The sequence below is a fragment of the Ailuropoda melanoleuca genome, chromosome 11 (genome assembly GCF_002007445.2).
Source record: "Ailuropoda melanoleuca isolate Jingjing chromosome 11, ASM200744v2, whole genome shotgun sequence".
Taxonomy (NCBI): domain Eukaryota; kingdom Metazoa; phylum Chordata; class Mammalia; order Carnivora; family Ursidae; genus Ailuropoda; species Ailuropoda melanoleuca.
The window spans coordinates 72,050,281-72,076,062 of record NC_048228.1 but is presented as its reverse complement, the minus strand read 5'-3'; the positions used below and the strand labels follow the sequence as shown (position 1 = coordinate 72,076,062).

The window sequence follows — 25,782 nt, the reverse complement described above, 5'->3', positions numbered from 1 at the left end:
GAACTGGGAGATCTTCAGAAGTAACTGATTATTCACTACCTGGGGCTGCCTTGACACAGCAGTTGCTGAAGAATGACCATGATAAATTCAGCTGGATATGGCCGCCAAGGGAGCCCTAAGGCTAACTGTCTTGGCCTCTTATTTCAAGGATGCCTGTGAGACGCTGATGAGCACAATTTTGACAGAACTTCAGGAGAAGAACCCGGCCTTTCCCGAGCAAGCATCATTAAGGGACGGTTTACACCAGCCTGCGGCCACGCAGGACTCAGAGCTGCGGGCCGGCCTCATCATCACTGGGAAGGCCCTGGAGTTCGCCCTGCAGGAGAGCCTGCAGAGGCAGTTCCTGGAGCTGACCGCCTGCTGTCAGGCTGTGGTCTGCTGCCGAGCCACCCCTCTGCAGAAAAGCGAGGTGGTGAAACTGGTTCGCAACCACCTCCGGGTGATGACGCTGGCCATCGGTGAGTGGGGATGGGATCCACCCCCATGCCTCCCGCTTTCCTGCCCCAGCCGGGCCTGATAATTCTGTCCTTCCTTCTGTACGTCTGTTTACCCTTCTGTCTGTCCTTTCCCACCCCCACATTCCTCCCCCCTTTACTCCCTTTTTATTCTGTCCCCTACTCCTTCCCCACTTTCTCTTCCTCACCTATTTGACCACCTGCTATGAGTCACGTAGTAGGGATGTGACATGGAAGCCATACGGTAGGGCCTTGGGTTGCATGTCAGATCCCCAAATCAACTAGTTAAGGAGGATAAATGTATTGAATCATAGAACTGAAAAGTCAAGAGTGCCACCTTCCGAAAAGTTAAATTCAGGGGTACAAACAGATCATTTATGTATTCATTCAACAAGTATTTATTGAGTGCCTTCTGTTTATCAGACATTTTGCTAGGCAGTGGAGATAAAAGAGTATATAAAACTGACAAAGTACTTTTCCTTGAGCTTACATTCAGTAGGAGAAATATAGTAAAAAATGAAACAAAACAAAAAAGGCATAAATATATATCAGGTAGTGACAAAAACTACTAAAAAAAATAAAAGCAGAACCAGGGGTTGTAGAGCACTGGGGGGGGGGGGGGGGGGGGNGGGGGGGGGGCGGGGAAGGGCAGGAGGAAGACTGCTAACTTCAGTGTTCTTCCAAGACAGTATCACTGAGAAGATTGCATGTGGGCAGAGACTTGAAGAGAATGGTAAGGGAGCCGTGGGAGATCTGAGGGGAGGACATTCCTGGTGAGGACAGGGAAGTGAAGGCCGTGGGTCAAGTTTGGTGTGTTCAAAGCCAAAGAAGATTGAGCAAAGGGAAGAGTTTTCTGTAGGTTAGTGATGGCCAGAGGTGGCAGGTGGCTAGGTCATATAGGGTCCTGGAAGCCATTACAAATTTTTGGCCTTTTTTTTTTAAGGGGGGGACAGAGAGAATCCTAAGCAGGCTTCACGCCCGGCATGGAGCCTGACGTGAGGCTCAACCGCACAACCCTGAGATCATCACCTGAGCTGAAATCAGGAGTCGGATGCTCAACCGACTGAGCCACCCGGGCACCCCAGTTTTTGGCTTTTATCTGAAGAGATAAGGAGCCTTTGGAGAACTCTGAACAGAGAAGCAACATGATCTGGTTTAAGTTTCAGAGGACTGCATGGCTGCTGTGTTGAAGAGTAACTGTCAGGTGCAAGGACATAGGCAAGGAGACCTTTGAGAGGCTACGGGAATATTTCAGGCAAGAGCTGGTGGTGGTTTGAGGCCAGACGGGAGCAGAGGAGGTGGGGAAGCATGGTCAGGTAATAGACATGATGTGCAGAAAGAGCTGGTGATGTTTGCCGATGGATTGGAATGTTATATAATAGAAGGAGTTAAGGGAAACAAGATTTTGTGTCAGAGAACAGAAAGATGGAGCCAGGGGTCTCAGGAGCTGGGTCTTACGCATGTTTAGTGTGGAAAAGTCCATGAGAGATCTGAGCAGGGTGTGTCGGGTAAGCAACTGGATACAAAGTCTGGAATTTAGCACCGAGGGACTGGCTGGAGATATAAATTTGGAAATTATAAACCTGGATGATACTTAAGGTCTGGACATTAGATTAGATCACTAGTAAATGAGTATATGTGGAGGAGAGAAGCAGTATGAGATTAAGCTCTGAGATACCCCAGTGTTTCAAAAATGGCAAGAAGAGGGCTCAGCCATCTCTTACAGTCTCTGTTTTCACCTGGATTGTTTCTGGTCTCAGGGAGCTTCTCCCCGCAGCGTGCTGGTACACCCCCCCAAAATTCCTAGGTTTACATCCTATTCTATTAGCAACCTGAGTGAAAAGGTAGCAACTCTTTTTAAGTTGCTGGAGTAGAGAATCAGGATTAGAGAGGAATTTTGTTCGGCTTATTGAATGGACATATAAGTGAATGAATTGTTCAAGCCCCTGGATCTGCATGTTCCTGGGGCTAGAACTCCTGGACATGTCAGTTACATCAGTTGAGTCTTCGAGCCAGAGAACAGATGGTACTGTCTAGGACTGTGTCAGTTGCCACCCTAAATCTGGGGGTTTGGGTTCATCCCAACAAACCACATGGCCTCAAAGTTCCCAAGGAAAATCAGGCTACTGTTACCAGAAAACAGGTGAATGGTTGGTGGGCAGTTGGGGACAAGTGTTCATTCCCAACAGGGATGTAGTACTTCCCCTTAAGAAGCTTCCAGTGTGTTGGGGAGACCAAGAAATATATGGCAACCACAATATCACATGGTTTGTGTGATACGGAGCTGGAGCCTCAGGAAGAAGCATCTAATCTAACGGGAATATGAGAAGGATTTCCCAGAGCAAGTGACATCCCAGCTGAGGGCAAGAGCAGTTGGAATCCAGCCCGGTGAGGTGGGGGTGATGAGGCCAGTGTTAAAAGGATACAGAAACCGCATGTGTGGTGGCTGGAAGGAGCAGAGCTATCTGGAAAACTGAAAGTAGAGTGAGTGGCACAGAAAAGGGGGAGATGAGTCCAGATAGGTGCCTAAGCGTGAAGGACTGTAAGGCATTATTGAGTTTAGAATCCTTCCTGACCGCAGTGCGATGCCACGTGTAATGTCTGTTTCACTGGCTCCATGTAACTTCCAGACTTGGGATAAACTTTGAAGGATGTGTTTGCTTGAGTGTTTGCTGTTGCTTTGCAAAGTTTGTGTCTTTTCTTTACCCTTCATAAGTTTCTTGCCTTTTCTTCGGCCTCCTGAAGGTGATGGTGCCAATGATGTTAGCATGATTCAAGTGGCAGACATTGGGATTGGGATCTCGGGTCAAGAAGGCATGCAGGTGAGTGGATTTCGTGCACACAAGGACCGTGAACTTCACCTGCCTATCCAAGGGCAACATTCTCTGTGGTAAAGTGAGGCCGGCCATGGCTAGATCAGGAGTGGGAGACAGGAAGAGTGTCTATTGATTATTTACTGTGTGAGTAATGGGGTATTTTCCTGGGTAGTTTTAACTGCGTGCTTGTTAGGCTTAAAATATATCGCTCCTCTAGATTGTAATAATATTTTTAGCCCTGCAGTAACTGTGTGACTTTTGACACAGATGAAAGCTGCTAAGGATTTGAATAAAAGACCTACAGACCTAAAGAGGGAGGAGGAGAGATGATGTTCGAGAATGAGGGAGAGGGAAGTGTCCTATTTATATGTGTGTGTGTGTATGCCGCACGTATGTGCATATCAGATAGTGTTTTTAGGCACAAAATTCAGATAAAAGCTTGTCCAAAGACTGCTTTTCATGTATGGAGCAAATGCTGTCAGAGGAAGATAGGACGTGAAGCTTAGGGTTTTCAGAGAATTGTAAATTATGACATTCTCTGCAAAAGTTGAGAAATTCCATTACATCTTTCCCTGGCACATTATACATAGTTACATAAAGTCATGACTACAATAATTTCAATGTTCTCATCAAGGAGAAGCAGATGCTGATGGTAATGCACGGTGTTCTGGTTAAGGGAGCTGCTTTCTAGGAAGGTATATTTGCTGAAATTCCGTCACGAGTGGTAACCAAAGAGAAGTCTTGTTTCATGGGACCATATTGCAAAGCCGACTATGGCTCTGTGCTCACGAGTTTTTGTTTGTTTGGCTTTGCTTTACTTTGGGTCGATCTGCGCAACGGTTTAACAGCAGATTGGACGGGTTGGAGCCTGCTGTGGGTCAGGCCGCCGTGCCTGTGTTGACATGTCTCATTGCTCAGGTGGCATCCTCTCCCCGTTGCCTCTGCAGGCTGTGATGGCCAGCGACTTCGCCCTTGCTCAGTTCAAGCATCTTGGCAAGCTCCTCCTTGTCCACGGGCACTGGTGTTACACACGGCTGTCCAACATGATTCTCTATTTTTTCTACAAGAACGTGGTATGTAGCTCCAGAGAATTCGTCCCTTCCCCTCCTCACTTTCTTGTCCTGCTTGCTGAAGGGATGGGCAGGAAGTGCCCCGTGTGAAGCTGCTGGGCTCCCTGATGCTTGGGGAGCAGGCCAGGGGCGCTTCTGCTGCCTTCCCCTTGCAGCTGCTGACAGCACATTGCTGGGCTTGTCCCTCTGCCGGCGTTTCCTAGTCCCTGTGCTTTTACATTCAATTAAGTCCTGTCTGGTTCATTTAAGACCCAATTTTTGACCTTCCATGGAAAGGTGGGGACAAGCAGAATTATGAAATGTTTAATGCTGTCAGTAGAGAATGAAAAGGTTCCATTTTCCAGGAGATACCAAAACAATCTTCTGTCCTCAGATTGCTGTCCTGTGTTGTATATTGCTGTCCTGTGTTGTGTATTGAAGACACAGACGCCAGCGAAAACCCAGGATCATGCCTTAGCCTGTAGCTGGCTAACACCCACAAATGAAGAATTCTCTAGCAAGCCTGTAAAATCTATTGGCGCTTGGGAGTTACTTGGTGGCCAGGGAACTTGATTTTGACTCTGTCATTCCTAAAGGGGCAGAATTTGATGAGAAGTCCTAGCTTCTAATCTTTGGCATGCTGTTTAAAGTTCAGTCTCCTCTTTTATAAGATCATGTTGACCTTAGATTGCTTCACTTAAGTTCCTTCTAGGCGGAGTGATTATGTAAATTATGTCATGATTTTTTAGACCAAATTTATTTTTAGCCTTCAAAGTCCATAGGTACTGTGTTAATAATAAATATCAATTTATATCACTCTCTTGAGATAACACCTTTAGGAAAAAAATAACTTCAATAGGTCATTTCACAGATACTCCAATTGTGTAATTTAGGTGTGTGTGTGTGTGTGTGTGTGTGTGTGTGTGTTGGTTAGCAGAACATTTTCTTTCTTTCTTTTCTTTTATTTTCTTTTTCTTTCTTTCCTTCTTTCTTTTTTTTGTCCTGCAGTACAATTAGCTTTTTTAAAGTTCCAGTACTTAGTAGTGGCCACTGACTTTTAGGGAGGAGCTTCTTTCCCAAGTTTGTTTTGTTTTGCTTTGATGCTTTTGCATTTTTCTACCTTCTCCTCTTGTGGTGCAGGCCTCCCCGTTTCCTTTTAAGCCCAGATTAAAGCCAAAGGGTAAGGAACATTAATATTAGGAAGAGAGGTGTCCTGTGCTCTTGGAGAGTGGGGCAGTATATTAGTAGACACTCCATCACCAGGGAGCAAGGACCCTGTGGTCTTCTGCTGTGAAACCCTTGGTGGCCATTCACACTGATACACTCCTACTTCTGTCTCTTACTTACATAGCAAAACAGTGAATGTTTTGTAAACTATGGAGAAAAAGGCCAGTACCAGAAGCCATTCAAATAACTTAATTCTTTCTGAGACTGTGGTTCTTGGGTCTTAGAAAATTTTGAGATACTGATGCAGACTCTGAATTCATTCCCCACAACACATTTACCCCATATCGATACATTTCCAGGGATGAGGCACGGAGCCTGGATTTAAGAAGCCCTGTCCTAAGGACTGGGGCTCCTATCCTAAAGTATTCTAAGTGCATCTAGAATCCCAACAGTAACATCTTCATGTTTGTAAGGCACTTTACAGGACGTGAGCACTTTCTAAGTGGATCCTGATACTAAGCTCTGGGGTGGTATAATTCTCATTTTCCAGACAAGGAAATCAACATTCAGAAAGGTCAGGAAAATGGCCTAAAATAAAAAAAACAGTAGGAAGTGTCTTCAGGCCCTGAATACAACCCCTAAATCTAAGTCCAGGGTCCTTTCCTGGGGCCTACGTTGCTTGAGAGCACAGAGCTTTAGCTAGGGTGGACTTAGTTCGTCTGAGACAGAATCCTGGAGGAAACACCGTAGGATGTATGTTTCTAGCCTCTAGGCCGATCACCTGTGCTGCTTTGCCTGGGACTGTCCCGTGTTAGCAGGGAGAGTCCAGGTCCTGGGAAGCTCCTCAGTCCCAAACTCACCGGGATGGTTGGCTACCCTGCCGGCATCACTAAAAAGTAATTTTGAGCCTAGAAAGCAAGGGAATGAGTATCCTGTGTGCAGGCATGGGGCTAGGATCTCTCCACGTAGAAGCAGTGTCTCAGTTTGAATGCTGGCTCTGTTACTTATTAGTCAGATGACGTTGGGCAAGTTCCTTAGCCTCTGTGTGCCTTGGTTTCCTCATCTGTAAAATAGGGCCGAAGTAATTCCTATGTTGTTAGGAGGGTGGAACAAACTATTTGTAAAGCTCTTAGAACAGGGCCAGCACTACACAGTAAGGAACGTGTGTGTGTGTGTGTGTGTGTATGAAGGTATGTGTGTACATGTATGTAGTGTTTTACTTTAATCAAACATGTATCGCAAAAAGGTGGCAAGGTAAGCATGGTCTTCCGTTTTGTAAGGGGGATAGAGGCTGAGATCACACCGCTGACAGTGGCAGCATGTGGCTCGTGTGCTCCTGGCACACATGGCTCTTTCTAAGATGCAAATGTTCCCTCTTGTGTCCCTAGGCCTATGTGAACCTCCTTTTCTGGTACCAGTTCTTTTGTGGATTTTCAGGAACCTCCATGACTGACTACTGGGTTTTGATCTTGTTCAACCTCCTTTTCACTTCCGCTCCTCCTGTCATTTATGGGGTTTTGGAGAAGGATGTGTCTGCCGAGACCCTCATGCAGCTGCCTGAACTTTACAAGAGTGGTCAGAAATCAGAGGTAGGTGCTGAGGCAGAAATGCCTGGACCGACATGCATCCGCCGTCTAAGCCAGTGAGGCCCGCTCAGATAGTGTGGAACGTTCAGGACTGCTTAAAACTCTTTGCATTGTGTGGCTGTTTCAGAACATCTCTGCGAACATGTTAGATATGAAGTTACTTGCTTCTGAGGTGAACGTAGGGAAAACTCTGAAAGGTCTTAGGTACTCATCTGAAGAAATCTGGCATTTTGACCTTACAACTCATAATGTCTAGGATTTGCTAAACCTCACTGTGCCATCTCTTCTGTGAACTACTAAGCCTTCCCTGTCTCATTTTCTCCACAGTATATTTTGAGGGAGAACCTGGTGTTGTACCTACTCTAAGGTGAAGAACCTGGATTTCAAGGGGCTCAGTCATTTTTCCAAAAACTCACAGCTAAAAAAAAAAAAAAACAGCAGCGGCAGGACATGAATCCTTCTTAGTCTGGATCTAAAGCCAAAATGAAATCCTTCAGGTTCTACTCTCCTGCCGCATAGTGGCATGATCTGAATGGCTTCGTCTCCCTAAAGCCAGGCCCTGCCTCTACTTAATTGATCTTCATGCTGTCTGTCTCTGATGGATCACTGATATCTGTCCCCCCTTTCTGATTTTCTCTCTGTCCCCATTTTCTCCTACCTAACAGTACTCAATAAATATTTGTTCAATTAATAAACTATTCCTATATAATTTTTCATGTGCTGAACCGCTTTAACCGAAAGCGTTTAGAAAAAAAGAGAAAGTTCAAGGAGAGACACAAATCAAGTGATGGAAAACAGGTTTTCAAGCAAGAGCACCTCTGATTGAATGTTGATGTGCGTGCAGGGTTCTGAGGCTGCTTTCAGACCCAGGAGGGACAACAGAGTGCTATGGCTTATTAGTGATAGTTGCCATGGACAAAAATGGCAACACATGCATTATATCCCTGAGCTAATCTCCTCTTTTCTTAACATGTTCTCAGTCTTATTTCCTTCCGGATGGGAAAAGGATGACATTTCCTTGGAAATAACCAATTGTCTTCTAAATAACAAAGTTTTGTAAATACGCAAATTCTCCACATACGTTCTTCTATTCTTCAATAGACTACACTTAGAATTTTAAAATCTATTCCTTTAAAAAAAAAATCTCTGCAGCCTCTGGAAGATCAAAGCAATGAGCCTAGCTTTGGGTCCTGTGGCTTTTCCTGTGTTTATCACTGTGGCTAGAAAGATCGTTTTCTCATTGACCAGGCCTGGGACATTTATTGTTCCTGAGGACGGAGCTGAATCACGTGGACAGGATTGGAGAGAAGGGTCTCCTGGAGAACTTCTGGGCAGGCAGAAATCAGACCTACCCTAAGAAATCTGTGTTGTGCTTCACTCCCTGTTCTAAAGACACTGACACAGATCAGTTAGAAATAATGGGTTATGTTCAGCCTGAGTTTAAATTCTGGTTCTGTGGTGTGTGACCTTAGTAAATGATTTAACTCGCCTGTACTTCTATTTTTTTATGGAGATGGTGTGAGGATCAAGGAAGATAAAAGTTCCAGCCATATTAACCTCTCAATATTGTTATTTTTACCCCCTCCCCAGAATTAACCAGAAATTTGAGGAAATCCCAAATTTAAAGTGTGTTTATTTTCATCAGTCTAACTTTATTCTGACTTGAACTTCCTTTCCAGGCTGGGGAGTAACTTAATGGCCGCAGGCTGCCTGCCGCAGCCAACACAGAGAAGTCACACACTCAGCTTTCAGGGAAGAAAAAAATCCTCATAATCCTTTAATATCATCCAATCCATTCAGATCAAGGAACTAAATGGGGCTTTCCTAGAGGAATCCAGTCTGACTTCAAGTTCAAGGCCAGGATGCAGGAATGGGTGGTCGGTATGAATGAAGGTTGCCTTGTACCCCTGGCCTAAATTAAATTCCAAGTCCGTTGGGGAAAGAGAGGTGAGGGCGGACCTTCCGGGTTTTTAGAGCTGGCGTTTTAAAAGCCCATTTGTACAGGCTGTGATTGGTTCTTACCCTTGGAAGAGTTGAGGTCAGTGTTTCCTGTTGTTGAACCCTGTTATCAGTCGTTTTCACACATTGTTTTATCGAGCCAGACAGTTTTGTAATACATGGTAATGGCAGGCGGATTCCCAGCATGTGGCTACTGATAGATCGTCATGGGTTTCCTTGAGTTTACCTTCCAGAAGAGTTGTCGTTTTTTTGAACTTGGCCTTCAAATGAATTCTGTTTTATGCTTGGGCCATTTCCTGTCTTCAGTCATGAAATAGACTCTCCAGGGTTACAGAATTTCTCCCCAAAGGGGATGATCTAGAAGGCTGTAGGAGAGGCTTTGCTCCCAAGAAGCAGTCATCTGTTACCCGTCTCTCCTCAACCACACAGCCACCTTTCCTGGCTTTGATTTCATGCCCACATTTTTCCTTTCAGATTCCAAGAGCGCCCATGAGTTCATCTCTCCAGCCTCTCATTTATCTCCTCTCCTTTGCTTCCAGAGTCCCCTTACAAACATGACTGGGAGTTTTTGCTCTAGGTGTTTTGAGGAACTGCCCTTCCTCCAGAAGCATGAAGTTACATTTTAGCTTATCCCCACATTGTTCTCTCTTGTCTAGTGGCATTTTGGTTGCCCCTTTGATTCTACCACATTCTCTTTTGTCATTTGATTGTGCTTCTGCTTAGATTTTTATGAACCTTTGGATGAAGAAAGACAGGTAAAACAGCCCATCATTTTTAAGGAGGAAATAGTAAAAGAAGATACAGAGAAAAGGAGCAGTAACAGTAACAATATTAGAAACAACAAATCCTCATTGCTTTGATCTTCCAGAGGCTGCAGAGATTTTTTTTTTTAAAGGAATAGATTTTAAAATTCTAAGTGTAGTCTATTGAAGAATAGAAGAACGTATGTGGAGAATTTGCGTATTTACAAAATTGTTATTTAGAAGACAATTGGTTATTTCCAAGGAAATGTCATCCTTTTCCCATCCGGAAGGAAATAAGACTGAGAACATGTTAAGAAAAGAGGAGATTAGCTCAGGGATATAATGCATGTGTTGCCATTTTTGTCCATGGCAACTATCACTAATAAGCCATAGCACTCTGTTGTCCCTCCTGGGTCTGAAAGCAGCCTCAGAACCCTGCACGCACATCAACATTCAATCAGAGGTGCTCTTGCTTGAAAACCTGTTTTCCATCACTTGATTTGTGTCTCTCCTTGAACTTTCTCCTTTTTTTCTAAACGCTTTCGGTTAAAGCGGTTCAGCACATGAAAAATTATATAGGAATAGTTTATTAATTGAACAAATATTTATTGAGTACTGTTATATACCAGGTACTGTTTTAATCACTTGAGTAAAAAAATCAAAGCCCCACTGTATGAAGTTTGCATTCTTTTGAGAGAACCAGAAAATCATTACGTAGACAAATAAACTATTTCTGATGGTGATGAGAGATTTCTAAGGATGCCATGGTAGTAAGTGATGGGGTGGACATAACTTTTAGACTGGTCTGGGAGTGCCTCGGTGAGGGGATGATATTGAGCTGGGATGTGAATAATGAAGAGTGGGTCACGTGGGAGGTCCAAGGGCAGAGAATTCTGGCAGAGAGAGGAGCACCGGTGAAACCCTGGGGAAAGAATGGGTCTGCCAGGTTTGAAGAATAGAAGATGCCTGTGGCAGGATCATAGTGGATGAGGGTAAGAAGGGGAGGGTGGGTCCCTGCAGAGCAGGGGCTCCTGGGGGCAGACCCTCTAAGACGTTACTAGCCGTGGGAAGGAACTTAAATTGTGTTGGAAGTGCAGCGGGAAGTGATTGGAGGCAAAGGAGGGGGTCAGTTTGATTAATTAGGGTGATGGACCGACCTAATTTATAGCTTTTAAGAACCTTCTGACTGCTGTGGAAGAGTGGATTAGGGATAGGAGAAGAAGCAAAGAAGCCAGTTATTCAGTCACTCATAAAGAGAGTTGGTGGTGAAGGAGAATAGAGTCAGAAGTGGATGGATTTGGAGTAGTTTTTGAAACCACACTTTCTGATCAATAGGAAATGGAAAATCGGTACTACTCTCCCTATTGCAAGTAGATTTAAGGTTGATCCAATGATGAAAGCGACATGAGTTGAAGAGAGTTCCTCCACGGGTTTTTTTCAGCTATTATTCAACTTCACACCATATTCTTCTACTGCTATTTACAGATCCCACTTATTTTGTTAGTGAGAGAAATATGGTCTTCTCGGAGAAGCAAAAATAATTATTGGCTTGTGTTCCTTGACTTTGCTTTGACTCTTATTAATCCCTCCCCAATATCTATTTCATTTTCAGGCATACTTACCCCTTACCTTCTGGATCACCTTGTTGGATGCCTTTTATCAAAGCCTGGTCTGCTTCTTTGTGCCTTACTATGTGAGTCCTTATTCACTCAAAGTGTGTGTTATTGATAAATCAATGATGCTTCTTTGTTGCTGGTATAGAATGTTGCATATAGAATGGCTGTATTAGGGTATCTTGCTCATATAATCAAATTGATTATTAACTTACTAAATTATAACACCCTCCCCCAAATATGTTAGACAATGGATTAAATATGGAGAGAAGTACATAGCTGACTCCTCATGAGTCTCCTTTTTAGCCTTGTGCTGCTTGATAGTTTTTGTAAATGACCTGGATAAAATTGAGAGTCCAGGCATATAATGAGATGAGTCAAAATCAGAGAGGCAAAGTCAGAGTATGAAATCAGTTATTAGTGAGTGCTGGGCTAAATCTAGTAGGATGATATTCATAGTATTAAATTTAAGTTCTTATAAATAGTCTCTCCAAAACTAAAAAACCTATTTTATAGGTGAAGAATAGAAGAAATGTGACTAAACAAAACGTGTATAAAAATGAATTTTAAAATTCAGGCCAACACCAAGCACAGAGCAGCATGATAGAACTGCCCACCCATATATACCCCTACCCAGAAGAAAATACTGGGTTGGTGTTAACAAAAGCACAGTATTAAAAATGAAAAAAAAAATGATAGTCTCTAAGTTAACAACTTCTGTTCTTTAGTTCTTTATTTAAATAAAATGACTTGAATTCGCCCAGCTAGAGCATTCTGGATATACTGCATTTCAAGACGAATACAGATAAGGCAATCTGAAGGTAAGCAGAAGAGAGCGAGTAGAATTGTGAAAGGTCAGAAAATTGTGTCCTTGGAAGAATACTTTAAGGATTTGAGGACATATACATAGGAGAGGAGGGGATATTTACTTAGCAGAGATATGCACTCAGGATAGCCTTTTTTTTTGAGAGAGAGAGAGAGAAAGAGAGAGAATGAGCGCACGCACAAGCAGAGGGAGAGGGAGAGAGAATCCCAAGAAGACTCCATGCTGTGTGTGTAGCCCAATGCCGGGCTCACTCCCAGGACCCCGAGATCACAGCTTGAGCTGAAAAAAAGAGACGCTCAACCAACTGAGCCACCCAGGCACCCCTCAAGGTAGCCCTAATAGCTGCCTCAGAGGTTTGCAGCTCTGTTAAATGGGATATATTTGATATTTTTCTATGTCTCAAAGAGCCAGAAGTGTAAGTAAAAGGTTCCAGGAAAATGAATTATGGCTCCGGATAAAGAGGCATCCCACCAAAGATTAGATGGTCTAAGAGTCGGTCTCTCTGTTGGAAATGTTCAAGTTTATCCTAAATGACCCATTATTAGCAACACTGAAGAAGGGACTCCACCCTCAGTTGAGCTATAAAATAAAGGAATGACACTCAAACTACTGAGTGTGACAGCTGTCCAAGATCACCACATTTTGTCCTCTCTTTGTAGACCTACCGGGGCTCAGACATTGACATCTTTGCATTTGGAAACCCCCTGAACACAGCGGCCCTGTTCATCATTATCCTCCACCTGGTGATTGAAAGCAAGAGTTTGGTGAGTGGTTTTCCTGCCTCTGAAGTAGCTTGAAACCACTTGGGGAAATGTCTTCTGTTAGCAGTGGCTCTGCTAAACCGGTAACACCTAAAAGACACGTGGTAACGAGAAGAGTAGTGAAGCCAAGTAAGAAGGGTGATTTATGGCTACTCTTGTTGATTGTTGAGTGCCATTATGTTGAGGTTGATGTATAGCCGGAGAAAGTGGAAAATACCTACCTGTTCTCCTTGGTGGTATCCATGGTGGATGGTTCAGGGAGTCCTGAGTCAAGCTGGAGAAATAATTACCTTTCAATGACCAACATTCTTCAAGATCATGCTGATAAAACTCAAAAGAGGTGTCGTGCCATGATCCTGGTATACTGACTTTAGTAAGTGATGATTTTATCACAGTAAAATGTCTCATCTTACAAAAAGAAATTATATTTTCTTCCCTCCAGAATTTTTACCATTCGTTTAAATTCAGGTCTTTTTTTATCTTCGTTGCTGACGTAATGATAGTTACTTATTTTCATCAAAATGATTGTACGGTAGCTCTCTGCAGCGAAGCCATGTGTAGGATTCAGATAGTGAGAGCTTTGTTGTAAACTTTCCTTTTCAGATGAAGAACATTTCCTCCATCTCTGGAGTATAAACCACCTCTATGGTTATTTATGCCCATCGCTCATTTCCGCTGGCATTGTCTTTGCTACAGCCTAAGCCACTTCCTAGACGGTCGCTACACCCTCCTTAGACCTCCCACCCACCTCTACTCTTGACTCCTCCAGCCATGCTCTGCAAGACAATCAGAATCATCCTTTTGAAACACAGATCCTATCTTGTTGCTGTCCTTTGGGTAAAGCCCTTCAGAGATTTCCCATTGTACTTGGGATAAAATTGAAAAGCCCTAAGATGGCCTACAAGGCTTCATGCAGTGATGCCTCTGCTTTTCTCTCCAGTCAACGTTTCCACTTATTCATGGGCTGGAATCACATTGTTCTTCCTTCAGTGGTTCAGATACAGTGAGCTCATTTCCACATCAGGTCCTTACCATTTACCATATCTTCTGAGGGAAGTATTCTTACTCTGTTCCGTTGGCTCCTTGTACTTGACCCAGCTTACGTATTATTTTCGGTCTCAGCAAAAACGCTGCTTCCTGCAAGAGCCCTTCCCTAACCATCCATTTTTTCATACCATCCTCTTGTTTTTCTTCATTGCCCCAGTAATTTCTTATCATTCGTCAGTTACGTGATTATCTGATTCACGTTCGTCTTCTGCATTAGACTATACTCTCTGTGGTGGTCAGGGTTTATGTTTATTTTGTTGACCACTATATAGCAGAATCTAGGACCAGACTGGCACACAGAAAGTACTCAAAAATGTTTGAATGGATAGACAAATGATTAAATGACTAACCAGTGTTTGGGGTATATTTACCATTCTGGTAGTGAGTGCATTTCAAACAGAAGTAGCTGAATGAGGTTATAGTTTAAATGTTATGTGCAATTATATTATAAAGTTATAGTAATTTCTAAAACATACTAATTTCCAAAGAATATTTTTGGCATCACTTGCCTTGCTTATAACCTGCTATAACCAAACTATACAAGCCTAAAGTGTAGTAAAAGGTTAATATCTGAAAATTCCAGGTAGGCTGACTAAAGGGAATTCTAGAACTAAAATATTTAGCATTGTTTTAAAATCTATTTGATTTCATTTTTAAACAATTTTGTAGGCACTTTTGGTTACTACCTAAGGAGTTGTCATCGGTTCTGACATTTAGTAGCGTTCCAAAGGGTCTAAGACATAAAGTGTGTCGGTTTGAGTTCACTGGTTTTGAGCAACAGCAACCCGAGCAAATAGAAAAGTTATTAAAAATGTATTGAAGAACATGGTCAAACCAAACAAACAAAACCATCCTGAGGACCCAGAGTGGCTCCAGACATCCGGGGAACAAACTAATGGACAGGCTTGCCCTGCTCTGCTCTCAACTACTTGCCGTCCTTTTCTTTCTGCTCTTGCCTCATTGTGCTGCCCAGGTTTCATCCCTGGTGACAGAATTCTGTCTCCTTAGCTTCAGTGCCTGGCTTTGGCTAGAGGAGGGCTATTGTGCCAACACCGTGCACGGTGCCAGGTAACTGCACTAGGAAGGAGGAGCGTGAAAGGCAGGTGCCCAGGAGAACAGTGTCTGTTATATAAAGGACGCATCATTAAACCTTTTTCTCATGCCTGGGGAGGCTAGAGCACACAGCCTCCAAAGGCCCCTTGTCAGTACGAGTCAGCCGTTCTGAGGATGTGAAGCAGCTTCCCTCACAATCTCGCTCCTCATCTCATCGGCATCTCCCACCTCCCTGTCTGCTTTCACCCGGCGCCTCTTGACTGTAACTGTATCAATTTATGGAAATGCGTGAACTCCATCAAGTTGCTGTCTGACTTGCCAAAAGCACATCTTAAGGGGAAAAAAAATCAGGCAATAGGGTTCAATGAGAAGGACAGACATTTGAGAAAGAAAGAAAAAATAACAAATCCTTGTTTCAGAGGCGTGGTGATCATCGGGATTTAGCCCGCGTTTTCTGAGTAGTTTGTACATTTTAAAAAAAAATGAGCAGTCTTTGTGATGCTTGTGAAGGGATCAACCGAGGGGAAATACTTTGCAAGGTGAAGAGGAGAAAGGAGAACATTGGATCTCGTTTGAAAATTCTAGTCGTAGAGAATGATAAAGGCAGTGCTTCCCCAGAAAGCATAGCATATTCCACTGGGGTGTGTACTACGATGTTCGGTGGTGCTGTCCCCCCACCGAAGAGCCCTGAATATTACCTAATGTGAAGATGATTCTCTTTCACGCCTCCGATTATGTCCGTTTCCCTCCGTAACAAAGATCAGACTCTAGACTCAGCACTCTTATGACAGGTAATGGTGATATTATATTTAAGGTAGTGATCTGCTTGTCCTTCTAAATGAAGTTACTTAAATAGTAAGCCAGTTCCAGAAACATTCAAAGCTGTACATAGATACGAAGGTGGCTAGGTTAAGGTGTGATGCACAAAGATTTGTTTCTTGCTCGTATGAAGTTAACTAAGGTTCCAGAGAGCTCTAGAGTAGTTGTCCCTCTGAGGGGGCAGCTCAGTGCCCTAGGCCATGTCTTGTAGCTTTACCATCTGGAATTATCCCCAAGGAGGAACTTCTTGGTCAACGTGGAAAGAAAGGAGACAGCATGGAAAATGGCACACCAGCTCTTCTGTGCCCCTAACCTGAATGGAGTTTTTTATGTCCCTTTCATTCACATTTCATTGGTCGAAGCAGGATAAATGGCCGAGCTTAATTTCAAGGGGGTGAGGTTGTGCAGTCCGACCTTCCTGACGCTTACAATGGGATGAAATTAGAGTATCGGTGAGCAGCAGTAATGTCTACCAGCCATGTGACTGGGTAACGTTTGAGGATTGGAGTATTACCTTAATGAAGAAACAGACCAATTAGTGACTGTATTTAAAAAGAGAGAGAGAGAAGCCACACACCGCATGGTGCATGAACAACATAAAATAGAATCGTCATCCGAATTAACCTTTTGGCATTTGGCTTCGCTTTATAAAACTGAAACAGTGATACGAGCTGTCCATGAAAGGTGCTCTTATCTCTTTGGCATTTTGCATTTTGTTCACTAGGGTTTGTGACACCATTCATTCATTGCTTAGACACGTTGTCTCTTCAACAGAGCAGATTTCCAGGGGATGCAAAACCCCGTTGGTGACAGAGTGTTCCCTCCCCCGCCTTTCTTGTCTTGCAGACCTGGGTCCACATGCTGGTCATCGCGGGTAGCATCTTGTCTTATTTCTTCTTTGCCTTGGTTTTTGGAGCCGTGTGTGTCACTTGCAACCCACCGTCCAACCCCTACTGGATTATGCAGGAGCACATGCTGGATCCCGTGTTCTACCTGGTTTGTGTCCTCACAACCTGCGTCGCTCTCCTGCCCAGGTATGGCGTTTGATCCACGACAGAGGAAGTGAGAGGCTTAGAAGGCTTCAGGCGACTGCAAAGAATGGATGGCAGACCATCCCGTTTCCCAGTGGAGAAGTCAGTCTGCGTCCTAGCGAAAACATGGGTTTTAACTCTTTGACCAGAGAACAAATATGGTTTAAGCAGCCTGGAAGAGAGATTTTTCTCTCATGGAAAATTCTCATCAGGTTGCCATTCCCCAAAGATAGGGTGGCTTCACCCACAGGGTTATCTGAGGATCCTTTCCTCCGGCTTTTTGTTCTGCCAGCTTACACGGGTGTTGCCCTCTTCTGCATGAGTGGAGGTGACTCACCACCAGCACCCCCACATCCCGGCCTGCGGGAGGGAGGAGAGAAAATGGAGTGCGAGCAGCTTTCCTCTTGTGTGTTCTATTGCTTTGTTTTTGCTTGGTACCGGCATGACCCACATGTTGCACATCATTGCTCATACCCCATTCACTAGGACCTCAGTGTGTAGACTCAGAGCGGTGAAAATCTGGGGGTTTCTAAAAGGAAACACGGGAGAATGTGTACTGAGAGCACGTAGTCTCTGTACAGCCTACCAACACTGAAAACGTCCCTCCTGCATCTGAGTTCAGTTATCTTTCCCATTTTAGTTTAGCTTTAATTTCTAATATTGTACGGGATGGAGATGGCTAAGAGGTATGCGTAGGTTTTTAATCGATATCTCTCTCTTTTTGTATTTTTTATAAAATGTATCTGGTTAGCTGGAAACACTGTGCCACAGAGTTGTTCTGCCTTTTAAAACGGGATATGAGAGTCAAAATGGTGATTTTAGATTATTCTCGAACAGAGACGATGAACTGGCTCACAGGCCAATATGGCCTGCTTCCTGTTTTTTAAAAGCAAATCAAGTTTTATTGGAATATAGACATCCTCATTCATGTATTTTCTCTGGCTGAGTTTGCACGGCAACAGCAGAGCTGAATAGTTCCAACAGAGACGATCTGGCTTGCCAAGCCTGAAATATTACTATCTGGCCCACCAGAGGAAAGTTTGCCACCCCCAGTTCGTAACTGTGACACAGTGGGCACAGACCCTTTGTTATTGATGGGCATTCCTTCTAGAAATGCACAAGAAAAACCCACTTGAGTCCTGTGGGGTTTATGGCTGTGTGTTTAACAATATCATTCACTGTTACACCAGCTTTCAGATTAAAAGCTAACAAGATAAACTTGTACAATTTATGGAGAAACAATTCCTATAAAGTTACAGCCTGAAAAATAAATCCCTTGAGAACATTAACCGTACAATTCTAACACTTGTGGTAGGCTGAAAAGAATGACCCCCTCAAACAGATCCATGCCCTAATCCCTGGAACCTGTGAATGTGATGTTTTTTGCTTCTGCAGATGTGATTAAGGTAGGGATCTTGAGGAGGAGAGATTATCTTCTATCTGGGTGAGCCCTAAATGCAATCCAAAGTACACTTACGAGAGAGAGGCCGAAGGCGATTTGACACAGATAAGGAGAAGACACCTGGACCACAGTGGCAGACTCCTGGGCCATAGCTAGGAACGTCAGCCGTTACTAGAAGCTCAAGGAGACAAGCTGTTACTAGAAGCCTCCAGAAGGAGCATGGCCTTTCCAACACCTAGATTTTGGTTCGGTGAACTGATTTCAGAATTCTTTTTTTTTTAAAGATTTTATTTATTTATGTGACAGAGAGAGATACAGCCAGCGAGAGAGGGAACACAAGCAGGGGGAGTGGGAGAGGAAGAAGCAGGCTCCCAGCAGAGGAGCCCGATGTGGGACTCAATCCCAGAACGCCGGGATCACGTAGACGCTTAACAACTGCGCCACCCAGGCGCCCCTGATTTCAGAATTCTTGACCTTCAGAACTGTGAGAGAATGAAGTTGGGTTGTTGTAAGCCATCAGGTTTGTGGTAACTTGTTACGGCAGCCCCAGAAAACGAATACAGACTTTGGTACCAGGAGGATGGGTGCTGTTATAACAAATACTAAAACATGTGAAGTGGCTTTGAAACTGGATAGTGGGCAGAGACTGGAAGAACGTGAAGGTACAGGATAGAAAAATACTAGACGTCTTTAAACAGACGGTAGATGATCGTGGACGTTGAAGTTCCTGCTGGTGGGGATTCAGAAGGAAGTGAGGAGCACACAGGTGGAGAACACGGTACCATCTTAGAAAATACATATATGGCCTTAAACTGCACTGCTAGAAATGTGGATGTGATGGGCACCGCTGGTGAGGAGTCCGAAAGAAAGGAGGAACGTGTTGCTGGAAATTTGAGGAAAGGGAATCTTGGCACTATAGTGGCAGAAAACTTAGCTGAAGTGGGTTCTCCTGGTATGTGGAAAGCAGAATTTGTAAATTATGACCTTGGATATTTAGTGTTGAATGTCTGGCCCGGTCTCTTCTTGCTGCTCAGCGTAACATGCGAGAGAAAGGAGATTGAGGGAAGGGCTATTAAACACAGAGAAATTAGACTTGGGAAATTCTCTGCCTATCCAGATCCAGAAGTTGCAAAAATGAAGAGATTGGCTTTTGGGAATAGGCTCCAGAGAGAAGGCCAACAGTGTGGCTGGACAGCAAGGGGCTGAGGAGATTAGGTCTGTGACACGGATCCCTTTAGCCACCTCAGCAGCCACCAGGAAGGGAGATGGGATTATGTCAGAAACTCTTTGGAGGACCCTCGTCTAATGGCATAAACCCCCACGACGTGTGTGGGGGACCCACAAGCCTTATGAGAATGCTGTGCCAGCATCAGCACTGCCCGCTGGGACCGACAGGGACAAATGCGCAGTAATGTGTCACAGGAGTCCCAGAAAACTCACAGCATTTTTTGAACACTTACTATGTGCCGACACTGTCTGCTTTGTATGTATTGTCTCATTTCACCTCACATCAAGCCTATACTGTAGCACGGTGGGTCCCTCTGGAGGTTTTATTTTGTGTTGACTTGACAGGCACCCACAGGGCACTCCCTGTTTTCTTGGCACTTTACAAATATTAACTTATTCAGTAGTGCTACTGTCTCCATCTTGCACTGTGCTTATCTTTCCCCTTTACCTCAGGGAGACAGGGGCCACCAGACCCTTTTACTTTTCCAGTTCATGAGTCATTTTTGTGTCCCATGCCAGGTGTGCAGTGACTCTAATTCTGTGATGCTTTTTGGAACCTAGGTTTACATACCGAGTTCTTCAGGGATCCCTGTTTCCGTCTCCAGTTCGGAGGGCTCAGCACTTTGACAGACTGACTCCAGAGGAGAGGACTGAAGCTCTCAAGAAGTGGAGAGGGGCCGGAATGATAGGCCGGGGGCCATCTAAGTATGCTGACCACTCAGCTGCCAAGTCGGAGAAAACAGCCATGTCTGGCCCGCCTGCTGCCTTTGTGATGATGTCAGCACCGTCTTGTGCTGTCGAGCAGGGAAGCTTATCTGTACATGAAACTGCTTTGGACTCAGACTTCTGTGAAACTAAGGCCTCAGGAATGGCTGGGCCCTCAGACGGTTAAAAACAAAACAAACATAGCAGGGTATCGTCCTTGAAGTGTGGCAAGTCTCCCTTCAAATCTGGAAGAGGGACTTTGAAGAGGCACTTCCATCAAGCAAGAATGAGGTGGATTTTTCCCCAAGGGACATGAAGATTCTTCTGTGCCCAGAAAAGTCAATGTGATGACCTGTCTTGTAGGTTTGTAGATACATTTGTAAGCGTGGTTGGAGTTTGACCTGAACTGAGTTTAAGGAGGCAAAATATTTCATTCTGAATCAGATGCTTTTATGAAACTTTTTGGATTTCGTAAAAGCGTTTTAATTGTCTCAGACGTGCAGACATTCTTAAGGGTTCATTGGAGATATATTTCTTTTACTGGGAGATTTCAGATTCCAGGGAAATGCTTTCAATGAGCAGACTCCAATCTGAATTTTCTTTAATGAAGAAAAAGTAGTTTTTAGATCAGTTGGAATGCAGAAGGGATTTCCACATGAAAAAAAAATGTTATAAATGGTTATTTTCCAGAGAAAAAATTCCAAAGAGTCTTTTAAATGACAAGGTACCTAAAATAGGGTAATCACTGTACTGTTGAAAATGTAGTTAGTGATTATTAATAGCTTTTTATTTCCTCCAGGAAGATGCTTTGGCCGCCTGACTGCCGATGTAAGGCATCCCCCTCTGCTCATTTCAGTGTTGTGTCGATGCGGGGTCTTCCTGGGGCAGGGGCAGCGGGGGCCAGGGTTTGGGAGGAATATGTTCCTCTTTCAGCTTTCAGGCAAGGGAAGACCTTTTATGAGGGAGGTCTGCCTCTGTGCAGACATCAGCTGGAAAGCTAGGCCATAGGTAGGGCAGACAAAATCAGCTGAGTGTGTAGCCCATTTGGCAATTCCCTGTTTTCTGAAACTCACAATAGCCTGATGAAAATGAGACCATCAGTTTGAAAACAATCTTCAAGAGACCATTTGAGGGTTCATAGCCTTTACAGTACCCTACAAGGTCTCTGGTGTTATAACCTTTAAAAATGAGATATTATGCATTGAGACTAATACACGTGGTTCTCAGCAGGATTCCATGAGGTTCTTAGAAAAATTTGTTTTTAAATACATTTTAAAAAGGACAGGAATGTCGATAGCAAGTTAATTGCTGTTGCAGATCATGCGTGCTGGCTTTAGTTGGGACAGAGAGACTGGTTCACCAGGTGTTACAAGGTCATCTATTTTTGTTGAGTTCTTTTAAAACTTAATATCTGTTCATCTGAAAATTGTGGGCCACTAACCACCCACAGAATCTCCTTCCTGAAATCTCCATGCTGACGTTCTATGTCTGTATCATGTCTTATGACTATTAATCTGTTATTCTCAGGGCTTCATCTTCTCCTGCTGCCTCTGTGTCCTGGTCTGACGTTTTTTTTGTAACTGTCTGATATTACTGCAAATAGTCTTTTATAGAGACCAATTTCTAGAACTTTCAAAATCCCACATGGCTATTGGAGGTTACTTTCTGCTTTCTTTAATGATTTTTTAAAAAATAAACTGTTTAATAAATCATGTGTACAAAAAACTGTCACCACTCCTGTACATATCACCAAGCCCAGTGGTAATTGGTAGCTTAGGAGAAAAATTCCAAAGCCCACCTTTTACCAGAATATTGTAATGACCTTTTCTTATATGGAAAAGTCAGTAATGTTGTATCGTCTGTAATCCTCATAGCAGCTGGCATTCATTCCCTGAAGATAAATAAAGGTTAGAATCTAAAAAGAATAAGCCAAGAAGACTAAGGAAAAATGTCAGTCTCCCAGATGTCAAGTACCCATATATAAAAGTAGAAAGTCTTGAGTGTTCTTGTTACGAGTCCGCAATCTTATCCACAATTCCAAAATCCCGAGAGCTCTGAAACCGAAAATTTTTTCATTGATTAGGTGCAAGTTCAATGTCCTAAACAGATGTAAGGCAGTTTATTTAATGTAATCATTCAGATATTTTGCTATAAAAATGTATTTTATTACAGTTGCTAAATTGTATTTTTTAAATTCTGAAAAATTCTGGATTCTGAAACATATCTGGCCCTTGGGCGAAAGAGATTTGGGATCTGTATGAAGGCTTTGAAGGGTCTCATTTACAAGTAAATAACTATTACGCAGAGTTACCCAAGCTAATAGGATCTATTGCATTTTGGTATTCAGTGTATTTTACCAAATTTCAGGGGACCAAGCATTGTATCATTGCTCCTGGTAGCCAGGAAAAAAAATTGATTAATAATATACGTTTTGGGGTATAACTTTACCCCAAAATATTTATGAAAGAATTATTATATCAGGCTCCCAAAATGTACTCTAGACATGAAAGATTGCTTGCACTCTTACTAGAATTAAAGTTTTCTTTGGACACTTAAGGGACTTGAGACTATTAGCAGCCTGTCATTTCAGACAGCCATCCATCACCTGAAATAAAAGTGTGTGTTCCTGTAACAGCGAGACACATGGCAGGTCAGTTCGGATTGGTCGGTGGCTGGGGGGTCAACTATTAGAGTGGGAGGCATAGTTTTCTGGGATTGCTATTATCCATGTTCCATGTCCATTAAAAAAAAAGGGTTGTACCATTTTATTTGTATTAAGGGTTATTTAGAATTAGTACAGTAAGTACACTTGACTGAACATAAGTTGAGCAAGGCTCACAGTTATTACACGAAGTATATACCTACCACTCTAACAAAACGGACATGGGTTCTTACGCTTCCACACAATCCTGACCCTAATTCCGTTGCTGGATTTCACATTCTCAGTAGGTTTATACGAACTCCAGAACATGGAAAGTGTCAAGGCAACTTTTTGAATCTGAAATTCGTGCACACATAGAAAAGAGTACAAAAACACAGGTATAAAATTGCAGGTGAGTCTCTGGGGGAGGGGGATGCCAAGGCCGTCCGGGGTGCTGGGGAAGGTTAGGAGGGAATCCTCCTTGTTCCGAAGGCATTTGGATGTTGCAAAATGGATGCCTAACTAAATTACTTATGTGTGAAAATTTGCATTTTGAAGCTTTTTAGTGGGGAGAAAAATACTTCTAACCACTAGTTACTTCGGAAATTGATGTGCCTAAAGTGGCCTAGTGCTTAAAAGCATTTTTAAATTTTTGTTTTAATTATCAAGGGGAGGCAATGACAACATCAGAAATTAAACACATTTCAAGGAAAATTACAAAATGTTTTACTCCATGCAAACTTGAACTGTGCTTTGAGAGGCGCTTCTGTGACTTTATCATCATGGAAAACACAGGAAAATTGGAAAATACCGAATTGGAGGTCGGGTGCAGTTTAATTTTTGTTTTCAAAAATTGAATCTCTCCAGGCTAAAGCAATTTCTCCTCTGGCAAAGTTTAATCTCCATTCACGGTGACACAGGCAAAGCAAAATGCTTCCCGTGAATATTCTTCTAGCTGTTGAGGTCTCAGTCAGCCAACTGATAACACACTGAACAAATCCCAGCTATGGGAAGGTTCTATGGAGATTTTTCTATAAGGTTATATCCTTAAGTTCAGAACGTGCAGTCCTATAATGTTAATGCTAGTGTTGATGTCTAAAGAGCTTTGTGTTCAGTGTGTCTTGCCATTTCAACTACCTAAATGATGCTACTTGTCTTACCTCTGTGTCCATAGGTTTTCAGAATTATGCAGATGTGAGTAATAGTAAATAATTTAAGCGTGTAAATTGTCTTGGCTCTTAATAAATCAAAAGCAAGTCTCCAATATTAATATTGAAATTTGCCACTATGCTATTGTGCTTGAGAAACAAAAGCTGGCAAAGTTTGGTCAGCCTGGATCTCAATGTCCTCTTTGTGACTGGAATAAAGAGAATTTTCTAGAACCTGTTACCCTAGCACCTGCCTTATTCCAGAACTGATACTTTTGTGCTGTGGTCAAGATTAGGCCTGGCAAAAAAACAAAATCTGCTTTGTTTTTTGTTGTTTTTAAAGACTCATTAAACTTGAAGTAAGAGAAAACTAAAGTTGAAAAAACAATAAAAGTAGACCCAAATGTGAACATTTGCAGTGCACTGCTGAGCATCCCTGTCCGTGGGAAGGGCTTCTGGACAGCTTTCTGCACGAAGCTCTCCACAGGCGGCAAGTCCGTTTTCTTTGAGTGTAGCTGGCAAAAGTCTCTCATCATCTTTGGAATTAGTTTAGAAGAAAGGTATGGATGTATATTTGTCTTTCAATCCATTCGACGAAGTAAGACACATTGCTATAAACTCCAGGCCCCAGGACTTTGGAAAAGCAGACGGAGCCCCACGACGTCAAACCGAATAATGTCCACTGTCCTCCAGGCCGCTCGCAGACAAGTGGCCCACCGCTGTCACCCTGTAATGAACAGCAGTGGACATTAGTCACTGGTATTTCAGAGCCCTCATGCATCCATGTTATCCTGGGGAGGGGGGGGACGGGGTATAGTGAAGCCAAACCCAGCTTAACCAATTTCTTGGAAAGTTGAAACAAGGCTTTCATCGCCAACTGGAGGGAGCAGCTCTCCACTACACAGGTGAAACTTTCAAATGCATGTTTTAAACCTTGATCTTTAAAAGACTGGGGGTGCCTCGGGAAAGAACTACAGTCTTAGTTCCATGAAATCAGACTTCTCAGCCATTTCCTGTGCTTATCAAAATAGGTCATAATTTTTTTAATTTAGTGTATCAGAACAAATCCTCTCCTAATCTCATTCTTCAACTTTGAGCCATTTTCTAAATGTTGAAGGTACCCAAAAGGGAACATATAAAGATATTTTTTTTCTCCACGCAACAGCACTAGAAAAATATTCCAGAGTAACTCTATTTTCAAGATTCTTGCTTTGTGAATGAGGGCATTTAGTAAAAGACACTAGCAACTTGCTGCCTTTCTTAACAGTTCTTAGGACTTTTTCAGTGAGTGTACGTGAGTGGAAGATAACACACTGAATCATTTACAGTGAGGTATTGTGTTTGTAGCCTCTGCTCTCTCTCATATGCATGGAGATTTTCATTCTTGGCATTTCAGATGTTGTAGTTCTTTCGCCCACATATGATTAGCAGTGAGACACTGGCTTTATAAATGTTACTATTGGCTACATCTGAAAAGATCAGAGATTAGGTGTATTCTGCACGGCCTAAAAAGAGAGGGATCGATATCCTAGAAAATAAGGAAGTAAGTACGTGAATTCGTGGTGGGAATTTACACATACTCCTGCCCTGTAAGGATGTCAAACTTGGAATTATATAGATGGTCTTGCCCCCCAGGTCATGTTGGAGAAAAACAGGAATTACGTTTACTGATGCTCCTCTAAACACTTTCCCTCGGATTTGCTCATTTAATCCTCATGAGATCCCTATGAGTTG

The 25,782-nt window shown here is 43.1% G+C and overlaps 2 protein-coding genes across 12 annotated transcripts in view; one reads left to right on the top strand and one right to left on the bottom strand.

The window, feature by feature from the left end:
- The window catches only part of ATP10D (ATPase phospholipid transporting 10D (putative)), a 105,028-nt gene extending 80,746 nt beyond the window's left edge, over positions 1–24,282 (top strand). For all 3 annotated transcript variants that reach the window (XM_002917019.4, XM_034671854.1, XM_011222038.3), the window contains 8 exons: positions 149–458; positions 3,201–3,277; positions 4,219–4,344; positions 6,876–7,076; positions 11,388–11,468; positions 12,874–12,978; positions 16,741–16,928; positions 20,116–24,282. In XM_002917019.4, coding sequence (XP_002917065.2) covers positions 149–458; positions 3,201–3,277; positions 4,219–4,344; positions 6,876–7,076; positions 11,388–11,468; positions 12,874–12,978; positions 16,741–16,928; positions 20,116–20,446 — 1,419 coding nt within the window. In that variant the 3' untranslated portion in view covers positions 20,447–24,282. The remainder of the gene's footprint in view (positions 1–148; positions 459–3,200; positions 3,278–4,218; positions 4,345–6,875; positions 7,077–11,387; positions 11,469–12,873; positions 12,979–16,740; positions 16,929–20,115) is intronic.
- CORIN (corin, serine peptidase) overlaps positions 22,940–25,782 on the bottom strand; it is a 228,166-nt gene continuing 225,323 nt past the window's right edge. For all 9 annotated transcript variants that reach the window (XM_034671855.1, XM_034671857.1, XM_034671858.1 and 6 more), the window contains one exon: positions 22,940–24,775. In XM_034671855.1, the coding sequence (XP_034527746.1) occupies positions 24,593–24,775 (183 nt within the window). In that variant the 3' untranslated portion in view covers positions 22,940–24,592. The remainder of the gene's footprint in view (positions 24,776–25,782) is intronic.